Source organism: Plecotus auritus (assembly GCF_963455305.1).
Source record: "Plecotus auritus genome assembly, chromosome: 3".
Classification (NCBI taxonomy): Eukaryota; Metazoa; Chordata; class Mammalia; order Chiroptera; family Vespertilionidae; genus Plecotus; species Plecotus auritus.
The window spans coordinates 13,160,808-13,177,173 of NC_137772.1; the positions used below are offsets into that span (position 1 = coordinate 13,160,808).

At 47.7% G+C, this 16,366-nt stretch overlaps 1 protein-coding gene across 1 annotated transcript in view; it reads left to right on the plus strand.

The window, feature by feature from the left end:
• The first annotated feature begins 3,198 nt into the window (after window positions 1-3,198).
• ASAH1 (N-acylsphingosine amidohydrolase 1) overlaps window positions 3,199-16,366 on the plus strand; it is a 37,494-nt gene continuing 24,326 nt past the window's right edge. Inside the window, exons 1-2 of the mRNA XM_080660966.1 lie at window positions 3,199-3,362; window positions 14,309-14,355. Of these exons, the coding sequence (XP_080517092.1) occupies window positions 3,282-3,362; window positions 14,309-14,355 (128 nt within the window). The 5' untranslated portion in view covers window positions 3,199-3,281. The remainder of the gene's footprint in view (window positions 3,363-14,308; window positions 14,356-16,366) is intronic.

A 16,366-nucleotide genomic window follows, 5' to 3' on the forward strand; every position in this document is an offset into this window, starting at 1 on the left:
GCCTGGAATGTTAGGTAGGAGATTAGAGAAGGCCCACAGCTTGCCAAGCACTTCAGCTATTCTGATAAACAATTTGATTACTGAGGCTGACTCTTGCATACTGAGCAGGTCACCCAAACCTTATACTTGATGCTTGCTGTGAAGGTAGTATTTGAACCACCCTTCCCGTGGACACAGTCATTCATTTGCCCATTTAAATACCATTTTATATTAATATGTCAGTATACCTCCAGCCATGGCAGGGTTTCCTATGGCCACGCGCCTTGCCTTGGCTTTCTGTGCATTCCTAGTATTGAAGAATTGCTTAGGTTAAAAACAAACAAAAAAAAGGATGTATTGTAAGAAAAAATAATGCACAAAACGGTGTAATTTTAGGAAAGTAGAATAAATTCTTAATTTGTCTGAAAATAGAATAAATAGCATATAAAAGGCCTTTGAAAGTTAAATGCAAAATTATATGAAAATTGTGCCTAAGAATATTATGACAATTGAAATAGGGTTTCTGCATAAGGAATCTGATTTTGCCACCAATTAACATCCTCTCATAGGGAAAAAAAAAATGTTTAATGTGCCCTCGGTAGTATTTAAGGTGACCAATCTTTAATCCAAATAGCTATCTATATATATAAAAGCCCAGCGACCAGAACAACCAGAATGACCGGTGGCTATGACATGCACTGCAGCAGCCAACCAGCCGGATCCGGGCCCCAATCAGCCCCTCCCCGAGCCAGCCAGGCCCCCAACACCCTGATCAGGGGCGGGGCCAGCCTCCAACCAGCAACAGTCCCTTACCCCCAACGGCCCTGCCTGATGGGCCCCCATCAGGGCCGGCCAGCTGGACCCTACCAGTGCACAAATTCGTGTACCAGGCCTCTAGTATATCCTATCTAATAAAGAGAGAATATACTAATTGACCATCATGCCCTCAAAAAGATGGCAGTGCCCACAGCTAATAAGGAGGGAATATGCTAATTGACTGCCATGATCTCAAAGATGGCAGCACCCACAGCCACAAGATGGTGGTGCCCAGTCCCCTCAGCTCTGCTGGAGTGGCAGGCGGGCAGCACAGCCAGGCCTGCCCCCAGGTGGGTCCGGCTGCTCCAAGCACCTGCCTCTGGAGTCCTCCAGTCCCCTCAGCCCCCCAGCCGCCCAGGGCCGGCCCAAGGCGCAGGTAACCAGGGCCGACCGAAACTTGTGCTGCCAGCAGTGGCAGCAGCAGAGGTGTGATGGGGGCGTTGCCTTCCCCTGATTGCGGGGTCACCTCCCATCCTTGAGGGTTCCTGGACTGTGAGAGGGGACAGGCCGGGCTGAGGGCCGCCCCGCTCCAGTGCATGAATTTTCATGCACCGGGCCTCTAGTTTATATACTAAAAGACAGGAGTGCTCTAGGTCCAACAGAATTTGACCTATTTACCCATTACACATTTGCCCAGAGTGAAGCCAGGGGCTTTCCAATGGCGCCTAATGGCCCATATAATCTGCCCTAACCTACTTCCCTCTCAGACTTGTCTACTTCTTTCTCCACCTTCCTTCTGCTCCACCCACACTGATGTACTGCATTAGCAGAACATGCCAGGCACATTCTCACATGCAAGCCTTTGCTCCAGCTGCTTCCTCTGCCTGGAATACTCTTCCCTCGGCATCCCCAAGGCCACCTCCCTCACCTCCTTCAAATCTCTGCTCAAACATCACTTTCTCAGCAATGCCCATGCTGCCCATCTTGTTTATGTTGTGCCTCTCCCCGCTCTTGACCCCCTTCCTCTGCATTTACTACATGACATTTATTGCCTTCTAGCATCCTATATGTTTTCTTACAGATGATGCTTACCGTACTGTCTACTTCTCTTCCAGATTGAAAACCTCATGAGGGAAGAATTGTCCTTTTTGTTCCCTGCTTATCCTACAATGCTTGGCACACTGTACGTTGACAGTAAATATTCTTTTGAATTAGTGAACATGTCAATGATCTGCTTGCTTAATGTGGAATCAGGAACTCACTTTAATCATGTGTTCTATTTCAAAAGTCAAACTTCCTCCTCAAAGAGAAAGACTCATGTACAGGGGGGAAAAGGCGTAGAAAACACACACACACACACACACACACACACACACACACACCAAAACATCAAGTTCTCATTTCCAACAAAAGGATAGTTTTTCTAAGGAAGTAATACAAATGGGTAAAATTGCAATTTCACACACACACACACACACACACACACACACGAAAAAAAAAAAGTAATGTATGAAGATGTGACAGTATTCTGGGTTTTATAGGAACGGAAAATGCTAGTTGAAATGTCAGAGGCTCAATCAGAAGCTGAGGATTTCCTGTTGGACTTTTAAGTACCGCATCCTACCAGGGTGACAGCGTCCACAGAAGGCTCGAATGCCAAGCACACACACCTGTGAATCTGCTTGTGTTTCAGGCTACCTACCCCACTCCAGGGTTAGCTCAGGCCTGCCAACCTGCCGCCTTCAGGTAGGTGAGCACACAGCCGCAGAAGGCTGAATACATCGATGGGGGAGGGTTCGCGGTGCCACTGGTCCCCCACCTGTGCCTAAGCTAAGTCCCGAAGCCTCAATTCTGTGCCCTGTCATCTGCTGTGAAAGCCGAAGTGGGTAATTCACAGCGTGGGGTCTCCATGGGGCACCCCCTCCCGGCCCCCGAGCCCGTCCAGTGACCCCGGGTCAGGATGAATAACCTCACTCACTTCGGGCAAAGGTGGGTCGGGGTCGCGGGTTAGGCCGCCGCTTCGTGGGAATTTGGCACCGAGCGGCCTGAGCGCAGCCCTCACCCCGGGCCACTTGGGGATGTTGCACAGGTGTTACCAGGCCCGAGGAGAGCGTGACCTCCCGCCTCCTGCCACCTGTGGCCGGGACCTGGGGAGGCCCCCGCTCCCCAGGCTTCGAAGTCCGCGCGCGGATCCGCGGAGCCGGATCCCCGGAGGCACCCCGTCGGGGCGGGGCTGTGGCTCGGCCCAACCACTGCCCGCAGGAGGGGGGTCCGACCACAGCACGGCCTTAACGCCCACTCTGCCAACCATCCTGGGGGTCCCTCCTCCACTCCGGGGCGGGAGGGTGACCCTGCTCCTTCCGCCCTTCCCGCGACACCGAGGAGCGCCATCCTGCCTTCCTGCCCCGTCTCCTCCGCGCCTGGCCCCTCCCCGCCGCGGTGGTGCGGCCCGGGCGCGGGTCACGTGGCGGAGGGCGCGGTCTGCCCCGGCCCAGGAGGTGCCTCTCGCGGCCTCTGCGCGTCGTGGAGCGGCGTTGGCGGCTGCAATGATGCTGGGTCGGAGTCGCCTAACCGCCGGCTTCCTGGCCGTGGCCGTGGCCGTCGCCCTGGCACAGCACGCGCCGCCGGTGGGTGAGCTCGAGGGTCGCAGGTGCGGGTGTGGCGGGGAGGGCGGGGCGTGGGAACACCTGGTCCCCGCAGCATCAGTACAGGTGTCGGCGTTTTCCTGCGCGCGCGGGGGGAGGGGGCGATGGGAGAGGGGGTGCAGATGGTTGGGGCACAGCTGTTAGGAGCAAACCTCTCAGGGCGCTCCTGGGCTCTGCAGAACGGTGGCTGTGATTTAATACCCCCCCCCCTTTTCAGGGGGTGCCCTTGTTCCCCCAGTTCCGGGCGCGCGCATTCTGAACCGCTGAGAAAAACTTCCAGCGACCTGTGTGCATAGCTCACTGGAGCGAGGGACGGCCTGATGACTCGGGCATTCCCTGCCCCTGATGAGGTGCTCAGGGAGGTGCAGCCGAGGACCCTGGCGCCCCGGGGAAGGCCAGGCGTCCCCGTCGGGGCAGTGGGAGCAGCCCAGGCCCCGCGTGGCTGCTGCGCCTTCACCCCAAGTCATGTGGACGCCTGTCCCGTGCTGTGGTTCTTTGCCCACAAGTTACAGGAACACAGACTGTAAGGGCGAGGCAGCAGCCTGACTCGGACTTTACAGACGAGGAGGAAGTGGGCCGAGGGAGGAAATGTCTAGCCAGAGGTCACACTTTGGTTACTGAAGCAAGCGTGCCTCAACTCAGCCTCTTGACACCCGGCCTGGTGCTCTTTCCTAATTCTCTTCTTTAAAAGCAGCGAGACCGCATTGTTCTTTGCCAGTTGATCAGATAAATGGGACTTGACCTGAGCCTGGAGGAGGATCCAGAACAGCTTAGAGAGGATGTGGACAAGGAGGAGCAAGATGTGTATTCTCTGACTCTTTTGCTAGTATTTCTCTAAGGAGAGAAGCTTTATGAATAAAGTCATGGTGGGATTAATATTCAGCCATTAAAAGTGGTTATCGTGCCCGGCTGGCGTGGCTCAGTGGTTGAGCATCCATCTATGAACCAGGAGGTCACGGCTGGATTCCCGGTCAGGGCACGGGCCAGGGTTGTGGGCTCAATCCCCAATGTGGGGCGTACAGGAGGCAGCCGTTCAATGATTCTCGCTCATCATTGATGTTTCTATCACTCTCCCTCTCCCTTTCTCTCTGAAATTGATAATAAATAAATTTTTTAAAAGATGGTGTTAAGCAAGTAAAAGAGTACAAAGGAGTATGTACAAAGAATTCAGTAATAGAAGGATGCACGGTATGTGCATGTGGACAAGGATTGGAAGAGTATACAGAAAAATAAAATTAGTGTATTTAGCATGGGTAGGGAATTAATTTGCTTTGAAGTGGTTGGAAGCAGGGAATGTTTAAAGGAATTATTACTTTGATACCATCCATGCCCTTCAGCCATACTCCCCAGGAAACACAACTGGTAGTTCAACAAATTATTACTCTTTGTGGCGAGGGAGAAAGCACGGCATGGGTAACCGTGGGGCCTCTCAGTAAAGGCGTTAGAAAGGACCTGTTTCATACTTTAGAGTTTGGTTGTGTGATTTGGAGGTGCATCTGAGGAATCGGGGGTTTGCTGTACATTGAATGCTTTTAGAAAGTGGGGCAGTTCCCTGATTGGGTAAAGAAGGCACAGTCATTCATTTAGCAAGAGAAGGGGGTGTTTGGTATTTTGTGGGTTGCATAGCACCCTTGTTTTCGTCGGTGCTGACACAGAATCATGAGCAGCCTGGTTTTGTCGGGTTTTATCCTGCCTACCTGGGGTAGGAATTCTGTGAGACTGGTTAGATCCAGAAAGGGGGACAGAAGTGGCCTGGCCGTGGGTGTCCAGCCAGCGTGTGATCACACTGAGGTCTAGTTGTGAACGTCAGAGAAGTTTCAGCTGTCAGGGGCTGCTTTTTTTCTTCTTTCCCAATACTTTACTTTTTTAAGCAAAAGTATTTTAAAAGCTGTTTTTAAAGCAAGAAGAATCAGCTGACTCCATGACTTGAATAGTTCTTACCTAGAATAGTGGTTGTCACAATCTAGCCCAGCTACTGAGGTCGGTTTGGAAAGCTGCTTTCCTGAGTCTTTAATGAAATGAGAACGAGGGGAGCATGAAACTAAAATCATTAAGTCAGAATGTTGGCTTTTATTCTGATTTTACGGCCTTCCAATTTTTTTTTTAATATATTTTATTGATTTTCTACAGAGAGGAAGGGAGAGGGATAGAGAGTTAGAAACATCGATGAGAGAGAAACATCGATCAGCTGCCTCCTGCACACCCCCTACTGGGGATGTGCCTGCAGCCAAGGTACATGCCCTTGACGGGAATCGAACCTGGGACCCTTCAGTCCGCAGGCCTACGCTCTATCCACTGAGCCAAACCAGTCAGGGCAGGCCTTCCAATTTTTGTTGGTTAAGGTGTTCTTTCTTCTATGTGTGTGCGTTTTTGTTTTGTTTAACATCTCCTGGGAGAATAAAAATTTGACTCCCCTGTCCTGGGCCCCGCTTAATTTTGTTACTGATCTGGAAAATTCTGGAAGTGACTGGCTGAAAGGATCTTTGGAACCTCACAGAAGTTTAGTGACCTCGATCTCTGACAAGAGCAAGCCCTTTTTTCACTTTGAATCATTTTACATGATACACAGTGTGTAGCCACATAGGAACAAAAGCTATTTCAAAACTACTCCTGATTAATGTGAATAATGAAGACCCACTTTAAATTACAGACAAAAAGTCATTGGCTTTGGAATGTCTGTGGGCTTTGTTTCTTCTTGTTTGAGGCTTTCAGAATATAGCATATTTAAAGCTCTTCCTGAGTCATTCTTCACTGTTGACTCTGGAAGGAGGCCTGGTAAGGGATGGTGGTGATGAGAGGTGCAGAAAAGTCTGGAGAGGGAGAGGGAGAGGGAGGCGGAGTCACCAGGCTCTTAGACCTTGTTAAGGATATGTTGTTACTGATTTCAGAGAGGAAGGGAGAGGGAGAGAGACAGAAACATCCGTGATGAGAGAGAATCATTGATCGGCTGTCTCCTGCACACCCCCTACTGGGGATTGAGCCCATAACCCGGGTATGTGCCCTGACCAGGAATCGAACTGTGACTGCCTGGTTCTAGGTCAGAGCTCAACCCTGAGATCACACCAGCCAGGCTTGCCTTTTGTTTTTAATAAAACCAAAATAGTAAAAAGAAAAAGAAGAAGAAGAAGAAAGAGGCCCAGGCCGAGGCTAAGGGACCAGTGCATGCAGGTGTCAGGTAGAGAAGAACTGAGCACGTTAATGCAGCAGCCGGAGTGGGAGAGTGAGAGCATGGGACAGCTCATTTATGCTGATGCCATTGACACATCAGGTGTCCGTTGGGCTTGGCAGCTGGAGCCATTGCTCACCTTGGCCAGTGCAGCGGTGGGAGCGGGTAACAGGTTGCAGTAGGCTGAGGAGAGATCAGAGGGAAAGGAATTGGAGTGGAGGAGATGGCTGTTCTCAGTAATAAAGCTGAGCAGATTCCTGAAATGTGTGAACACAAACATAATGGCTCAGTAATTAATTGCCGAATTGAACTTATTTTCGTGCATCAGCCTCTCATATGACATTAGCTAATGAATCAGGTTTTAGCAATGATTTCCACAGAGTTTTCAGGAATCACATAAACCCCACCGACCTGACCAGTTTTCTTGTTAGTGCACCTGCTTGTCCCTAGTATGTACCCAAAGGCAGGAACACACAAGGTAGAGTCTGTTCACTTAGTCAGTCTGCAAATACTGCACACCTACTGTGTGCCAGACTCTGTTCCAGATGCTGGGAACAGGTCGATGAATAAGATGTAAGGTCCCTGCCCTCGTGGAGGATTTATTCACATTTCTCTTACCTGAATATCCCTAGTTTAATAGGGTGCCATCCCATCCAAAGTGAGACAACTGATGAAAAACTTTGCATGCTCACTTGAATTTGTTATATATGCAAGAAACATGCCTTTCTTATTCAGTAGGTGTGTGTCTGCTCTGTTGCACACAGAACATGTTAAGAGAAATCTTCTTTAGGAAATAGTTGTTGAATTAAAGCATTGAATTAAAATTGCCTTGCTAGAATTGTTCAGCTTCTTTTCTGATGGCATGAAGCCTGCTGTGAGCCGTATAAGTTCTTTACTTTTCATTGCCTTTTTCTGAGTCTGTGAATAAGACAAGAACATGAAGGCTTTCTGTACAGCCTTTTCACTAGGTGCTCACTGCTTCTTCAGGGCTCAGATATTTTAAGGAGCTGTGCAACTTTGTCATTGCTTTTAGGTGTGAGGCATTCAAGTCACTAATGGAAAATTTTTCCCTTTATGTATTATTTTCCTAAGTATAGTATCTCCTAGCCTTATAATTAGTTTGTCTTAATGAGTGGGGAGGACATAAAGACTAATTTCAAAGAGAATCAAGTTCTTATCAAATAACCAGAATGATTAGAGAATTCACTGACCCAGAAAGTGTTCACGGAACATTTTCAGCACTTCCTCTGGCCTTAGGAAGCAAAAAGAAAGGGGCATGAGAGAGAGATTGACTGGAATTCTGAGTTGCTTGTGTGTTTTTTTCCTGGTGACAGAGTAGCACAGTGTACCAAGCAGACTGCGTAATATGCCTAACCCATCGTGTAGAATCTTTACCTCATTTATTTAAATTTGTACTCACCTTGATAAGGTTGTCTATTATCAAATCCATGTATAGTTAGATTTGGAGATAGCAAGGAACTTTAAATAACAAATGCGCTCATTGTAATTCTGTGTAAGCCTTATACATAGATTTTGAAACTCTCTTTCTTTACAGAAAACTCCCTTATAGGTGAGGGTGTAGCTGTCTCCACTCTACCCCCCCCCCCAAATCCAGTTGGTTTAAAATGACTTTTTTTACCTTTTATTCTTACATCCAGATTCTATGCAGAGTTCATGTCTGTATTATATTACAATTCCATGTTTACCTATTGCAGCCGTGATTATCGTAGTACAATATCTCTCCAACCTCAGACTCCTACATGCAGGATGGCTGGGTTACTCTCTCACCTTTGGGGCAGGCTGGGTCCTGTCCTAAGACTTAACAGAGTGCTTTTAACTTCCCTCGCAGTTGTCTCCTAAGAGATAAGCCTTGCAGTTTGATTGTTATACTGGCTTTGGGACCCAGGCCAGCCATGCAGATATGATTATGAGGAAGAGATGAACATCATTACATTTCATTTACTTGCTGAGCTTACTTCAGCGATCATTAAAGCCCCGAGGGAAGGGCAGATGGTTGCCTACCAGGAATTAAACGGGGGCGTTGCTTTTATGACCTCTGTGGGAAGCTCTGAGAGAGCAGGGAGAGCTGGGACTGGGGCTCCGGACTCGAGCTCTCTCACCAGCTCTGTAACCTGCTCATCACTCGTGCAGCCGGGCCTTCCACCCACAACATGACCCTGCAGTCCTGATAGCTTGTGTCAAACACATTCAGAAAGAGTCTGGAGGCTTTAGCTAGAACAGTGGTTCCCAACCTTTCTAATGCCGCGACCCTTTAATGCAGTTCCTCATGTTGGGGTGACCCCAAACCATAAAATTATTTTCGTTGCTACTTCATAACTGTAATTTTGCTACTGTTATGAATCGTAATGGAAATATCTGTGTTTTCCGATGGTCTTAGGCGACCCCTGTGAAAGGGTCGTTCGACCCCCAAAGGGGTCGCGACCCACAGGTTGAGAACCGCTGAGCTAGAAATAAATGATAAAGATTGATTCATAGGTGTTAGGGTCTGCAAACCATGAACACTAGGCAGTACCCAGAGTGTGCCCAAGAAGGCAGAAAAGCTGAGTTCCCACAGGAAAAGCACGTTCTGGAGCAGAATCGGCCCTGCATTCTGAGCCTTTGGACTGGTCCGTGGTGGCCATCCTCTAGATGACCTGTGTCTGGACACCTGAACCTTCTTTCCTGAGGCTTTCAGGGGGTGGTCAGAGGGTTATCTGAAGTGGTACAAGGAGACATCTTTGGCCCCTGTATTTTTTTAAAATATATATTTTATTGATTTCAGAGAGGAAGGGAGAGAGAGCTAGAAACATCAATGATGTGAGGGAATCATCGATTGGCTGCCTCCTGCACTCTCCCTACTGGGAATCGAGTCCACAACCTGGACATGTGCCCTCCTGGTTCATAGGTCGATGCTCAACCACTGAGTTACACCGGCCGGGTGACCCCTGTACCTTTTTCTCCCTTCTTCCGATCTACACACTTTTACTCTTGCTTAAGTAAACATTGATAACATGATTGTAACGGAAAGATCTGTAAATATCGGTCATTGCCCAGTGTACTATGATTACACTGAAATTCTAAAGCCAAGCTTCTAGTGGCACCGAAAGAATATTCAAACATATACTCTATCAGATACTCATACTAATACTGCAATTTTGTTTCATAACCACATCACGCCTTTGTAAGACGGGTTGTCTTCCTTGGAGTTTCTGATTGCTTTCTCTTTTTTCTCAGCAGCCGAAGGAGCCAAACGTATGCCATACTCACTATACCCTGTATTTTTTTCAGCTTCTGACTTATTCTCTCAATGTGTATTCCGTTCATTCTTCCTGAAGCCTGCAGAACTCCCATTGCAGCTGGGACCATTTTCTTATTAAGTGAACCATACTTTTCTGATATTACAGTTTCCCCCTGTAGTTCTGGTCGTTTTTCTTTTGCTCTTATATTCTGTTATTTGGAGAGTAAGAATATTCAATGAGGATGGAAGGAGCATTAAGTGAGGGGCCAGTAAACGGCAAAAAAAAACAAAAACCCAGCCCCAGCCCCAGCCCTGCAGACGGAGCTGTGTGTGGCCTTACTGAGGCAAAAAACTGAGCACATAATCTCTGTCCCCCTTTCTCTCTTTTCACACATGCGCAGCCCCTCAAAGGGTCTTCCTCTGAAGACACTGACCAGACGGTCTAGCAAGGCCAAGGACGGTTTGTGGGTGTTGGTACTCGGATTCCCAAATTGCAGCCCCGGGGAGTCGGTGCGGGGGGTGGGTTTGGGGGTGCCCAGACCGCGCCTGCCAGCCGTTCTTGGAAGGCCTTGTGAGCTAAGGACCGATCCAAAGAAGATTAATATTTTGAGCCGTAAAGATTGCAGGGAAGTCACGTGTCAGGGACCACACACGGCATCGTTCTGGGACACTTCACACTTCGTTTGCTTATGGTCTGTGGCTGCGCTAGCCTTTCACTGCTGCTCGGGCACCTCAGTGACAGGCAGTTCTAACCCAACAGCACACGTGCCTCCTGAACCAATACGCCGTGTCATTTTAATCTTTAGAAATTGCCCAAGGAAGCCTATCATGTCTAAACGAGAAAAGAAGCGAACCCTTGAGGTAAAGTGGAATACGGGTCATCTTGTTGCAGAGCTAGATGGCAAACCCTTGTGTTTATTGTGCAGTGACACCAGAGTTGCGATAAAAGAATACCAATAGGTGACATTACAAGATGAAGCAGTCTTCACAGTATCCCCAACTCACAGGGAAAAAAGTGATCAGAAGAGTCAGAAATTGTAAAGCAGAGAATCTCTTCACAGCAGAATTCCTTTATAAACTTTAAATGTGAAATGAGGATGCAGCCAAAGTCAGTCTCCAAGTAGTTCATGGGTTAGCAAAGCAAGGAGAGCCGTTGACCAGCGGCGGCTTACTTCGCAGCTGTGGCAGCCCGTAAGAAATGTGTCCTGAGAAAACCTGTTTCACACGCTGAGCCTTCAGGTGAGAACAGTTGCTCAGGACGCTGGCAGCAGCATCAATATCAGTTGAAGAACAAGGCACATGATTCTCGACATGACTGTTACCAGTTACTGATACGTATTGGAGCATCAGTGCCAAGTTTGAGAGTAAGGAATTAATCTCCATGAATAGTCTGTAGGAAACAACTGCAGGCAAGGTTGTTTTCAGGGAAGTTGAGAACTCAGTCATTCCGTGAGACCTGAAGTGGAATCTGCTGTGATGTGTAACAGTTGACAGTGGTAAAAATATGTGAAGCAGAAAAAGGCTTAGTTGGACAAATGTATAAAACTTGTGAAAATGGTGTTTAATGTTGTGGCTATGAATTATATTATCTGTTGGAAAACACTTTATGGAAAACTAGAGGCCCAGTGCATGAAATTCGTGCACGGGGAGGGGGGATGTCCCTCAGTCCAGCCTGCACGCTCTCTAATCTGGGACCCCTCAAGAGATGTCCGACTGCCCGTTTAGGCCCGACCGGGATCGGGCCTAAACGGGTAGTCGGATATCCCTCCTACAATCCAGGACTGCTGGCTCCTAACTGCTCGCCTGCCTGCCTTCCTGATTGCCCCAACTGCTTCTGCCTGCCAGCCTGATCACCCCCTAACCACTCCCCTGCCAGCCTGATTGATGCCTAACTGCTACCCTGCCAGCCTGTTTGCCCCTAACTGCCCTCCCCTGCAGGCCTGGTCACCCCTGACTGCCCTCCCCTACAAGCCTGGGTCACCCCCCTCCCCTGCAGGCCTGGGTCCCCCCCCAACTGCCCTCCCCTGCAGGCCTAGTCCCTCCCAACTGCCCTCCCCTGTTGGCCTGATCACCCACAACTTCCCTCCCTTGCAGGCCTGGTCCCTCCCAACTGCCCTCCCCTGCTGGCCATCTTGTGGAGGCCATCTTGTGTCCACATGGGGGCAGGATCTTTGACCACATGGGGGCAGCCATCTTGTGTGTTGGAGTGATGATCAATCTGCATATTACTCTTTTATTAGATAGGATAGAGGCCTGGTGCACGGGTGGGGGCCAGCTGGTTTGCCCTGAAGGGTGTCCCGGATCAGGGTGGGGGTTCCCTTGGGGCGTGGGGCGGCCTGGGCAAGGGGCCTGTGGTGGTTTGCAGTCTGGCCACGCCCCCCGGTGACCCAAGCGGAGGCCTTGGTATCTGGGATTTATTTATCTTCTACAATTGAAACTTTGTAGCCTGGAGCGGAGCCAAGTCTCCTGCTCACTTCGTGGTGGCAGCCATTTCTGTTGGGATTTATTTATCTTCTGTAACTGAAACTTTCTACCCTTAAGCGGAGGCCAAGACAGGCCAGGGCTGCAGAAGCTTGGCTTCCTCCATTGCCAGGGGCAACCCTGGCCTCCTGCTCTCTCCAGCTCCGTGGCTGCTGCCATTTTTGTTGGGATTAATTTATCTTCTATAATTGAAACTTTGTAGCCTTGAGTGGAGGCCTGGGCCCACCAGGGTGTGGGGAAAGCTTGGCTTCCTCCATCGCCAAGGAAACCCAAGCCTCCTGCTGGCTCTGTAGCTGCAGCCATCTTGGTTGGGTTAATTTGCATACTCGCTCCTGATTGGCTGGTGGGCGTGGCTTGTGGTGTGGCAGAGTGATGGTTAATCTGCATATTACTCTTTTATTGGATAGGATACTTGAATCTGTCATGTGCTATTGAACAGGTAATGTCAACCATGAACTTACTTTGTTCTCATAGAGGTAACCATCCTCATTTCTGTGAATTTGCACAAGAAATAGATGCCGACTTCCCCTACCACCCAGCAGTTAGGCTAGCAGCAGGAAAGTCTGACTGGGATTTTTAATCTCAGGGCTGAGACTGAAATTTGTGAAGATGCACCTCCTTCAACCACTATTATTAAACATTGAATGGCTTTGGAAATTAGCTTTTGCTAAGTTTATATGGTTACCAAATTGATATTCAATATCAAATATTTTTACATTGTAATAACTTAGAAACAGAATTTAAATTCTAATGATTGAATTAGCCTTTGACAATTTGATACTTTATAATGGTTTCTTAATAAAAATCCACCCAATATTACAAGGCAAAACAGCACTCATATGAGAAACTTACACTGTAGCAAAGTTATTTTGACAACAGTGAATGTTAGAATCACAGGTCATGTCAAGCTGCTTTATACATTTCCCATACTATTAGAAGTTAAACAAGATGTAAACGCTTCATTCTCACACAGGTTTCCTGCAGAGACAGTTTCTGGGCTCAAACGACAGACCTAGTAGTTCTTTCTTACTCCCTGTTTATGGTGAATTTATCCCCCTTTTAAAAAAATTATTTTACTTATATAAGATTGGGTCTCCAGAGGTAAGATGAACATGCTTGCTATCTTGAACTGGTAATTAAGGAATCTTAAATCCATGTGGACTTTGTTGTTGGTGTTGTTAAGAGCTAATTCTGTTTTACTACTAAGCTTGAACACTCCTCCTTAAGTCTCATTCATTCAGTGCCTCAGCCGTGGCCTCCGTGTTTCAGGACCATCACCTCCAGGAACACATGTTTGGTAGCGAAGAGAGACACAAACATAATTATAACGCAATGCTGAAGTGTGGTAATGGAGCTGAGTGCAAATGCTGTGAGAGTATACAGGAGGGATGACTATTTTCATATGGAAAGTAGATGAAGACGTCACACACAAATCAGTATTTGAACTGGATCTCAGATGTTAAAGCCAGAAGTTCCCCCGGTAGAGAACAGGCATTGTAGGCAGAGGGCACAGCGCCTGTAGAGGCATGGAAGGGCGGGATATCTTAGGTCGCCATTGCACGTGGCTACACGTAATGGGGAGTGGCAGGAAGCGAGGCTGGGAGGGTAAGTTATGACCAGATTATGAAGGGCCCTGGACAGTGTACCCTGAAAATCTGGTTTGGGATGCAAATCCTGATTGCAATAGAGTTGGCTCATAAATTCAAGTAACATCACATTCTATCAAATAATTTAGTGATAAATCAACCTATTTGACATACATTTTCTATCTGCTTATGCTCCTCTCTACACAATATGATATATTTGCAATACAAATGCCAGATTACCACACCTGGCACTAGAGCAGATGGAATTGAGACGGAATGTGCACTTATGTTTGAGATTTTCGAAGTTTTTGCAGGAGGAAAATACTATTAAGAGGCATTGAAATGGTCTGAAAGGGCAAACCATACTTGATTTTGTCTTCATAAACTTTAAATGTTTTTGCAAATTGCCTGTTCAATTTGTTATTTTCTGAAATTGTACATTTTCTTTGTTTTTTAGTGGACGGAAGACTGCAGAAAATCAACTTACCCTCCTTCTGGACCAACGTGAGTAAATATCAAAATGAGAGATGATCAAAACTCACATTTCCCTGTGTAATCTCATAAAAATAATGGCAGTGAAAAATTTTAAGTCATGTCCTTTATCCTAAGAAAGACAAACATTTTTTCCCCTCAAGTTTGTATATTATGCATTTGACTAAGACCCTGGTCAAACATGAAAATACCTCATGATTAAATGCTCATTTGTAGCCTATCAAAATCACAGGGGGGCGTGGGGAGATTTCTGTTCTTCACTAAATTCTTCTACCTTCCACTAGGCATTTTACTCATCCTCACAAATGCAGAGCTGACCTGGGATTTTCTGTGGTGCCTGAGTATAAACTACCCGATTATGTTGGGACAAAATAGCGTAGGGTCTTATAGGTGAAACATTCAAGCAAAAAACCCTGGCATGGTAAACAAATTTATCAAGGGAAAAACAGGATTGGAAAATCTGAAGGTTTAATGTTCATATTTGTAGTCTAGATATATGGGTGGCCTTTCAGATCCTTTGTGGCTGGCTACATGGGTCTATGAGAAAGACATGAGACCAGCTCACCCGTCCAAAGGGTACCAGGGTGTGGGAGAGGAGGGAAAGGTATAAAGCAGGTAACCTTGTTTGCCCTGCTCCTTCTGCTCAATGAAAGTTTCCTTCCGGGGTGGGGCGGGGCCGGGGCGGGGCGGGGCCAGGGCGGGGCGGGGCGGGGCCAGGGCGGGGGGCGGGGGTAGGGGGGAGGCAGAGTGAAACTTTAACCAGTATAGCAAGATGACTTTTTGGGTTTTGTAGCCTCTGATTATACATTTTGTGCTGCACTTGCCTACATAGCCTCTGTTCCAGGTACGATGAAACTGTACTAACTAAATGCTTTTTCTTTACGGGCCTTTCTGTAGAAAGAGGCACATCTTTGGCAGGAAGTAACGGAGAACCAATCAATTTCCGTGTTAGTCTAAAGCTGGTGCAGGGTCCAGCCCTCCTAGGGTTTGCTCTCCCCAAGGTCTCCTTTTTGTCTCTCACACTAACAGCACGTTGGTCCTCAGTGCCTTGCCGATTGTGCCCCTCACTTGGCTGGTCTCCCTGCCCCAATTCATTGAACATTTACTGAGTCACTTTCCACGTCAAGGCTTTTTTCCTACTCTCTTTGTGCACCTCACATGGGTCTATGAATTGATTGCCTGCCAACCTTCCCCGCTTTTAACTGGTTCCAAATTGCCTATTGTGTGAGTGTGTGTTTATACGTGTGTATACACACATTTACAGATAAACATCGTTTTCTTATATTTATACATGTATGTAATATAAATATTTTTGCACTGGTATTTCTGCCAGATTCCTTCCTAAGGAAATGGGACTTTGAGAATGCTTTGAAAAGAACAAAATGTGTTGATTTTGTTTGAAAGTCTGTTTCCAGAATCAGGGGCGCTCTCCTTGTCTATCCGAATCACACGACCTGTGGCTGCTGGTTCAGGTTCATAAAGCCTCACACGTATCACCAGGTCCCGAGCTCAGCAGCATGTTTAGAGAATCAAATAGTTAACTCGTGACAACGGAAGTGTAACTAGGAGCACAACTCATGTCTTAGGAACTAACCCGTCTCTGCGTAGATGTAGGTATGGGTCACGTTTTACTTCAACAGCCTGGGAACATTTTCCGCAGACCGCCGGTGGTCCCCCCCCCCCCCCCCCCCCCGCCCGCCAGCAGAGCAATAATGGGGCAAATGCTGGCTGTTTTCAGGCAGAGTTTTAAGCTGACAAATCACTGAATGGCACACCCTTAGGGACTATTTCAGTTTTGTAACAAGTGCCAGAAGATAATGTTTCCATAGCAACAGAGAGTAGTTGTTGAGTCCATCCACCAGAAAGACATATGGCTCAGGCCCGTTATAAGGGAAAGGTGCGGATGTTGCTGTGTCCTCCGCAGAAATTGCTGTGTGTAAATCGATGGGTAGGGAGTTGGGGGATGGGGTGATCCCACAGTGCTTGGAATTGGATTTGCAGCAGAGGAGTGAGAAGAGCGAAG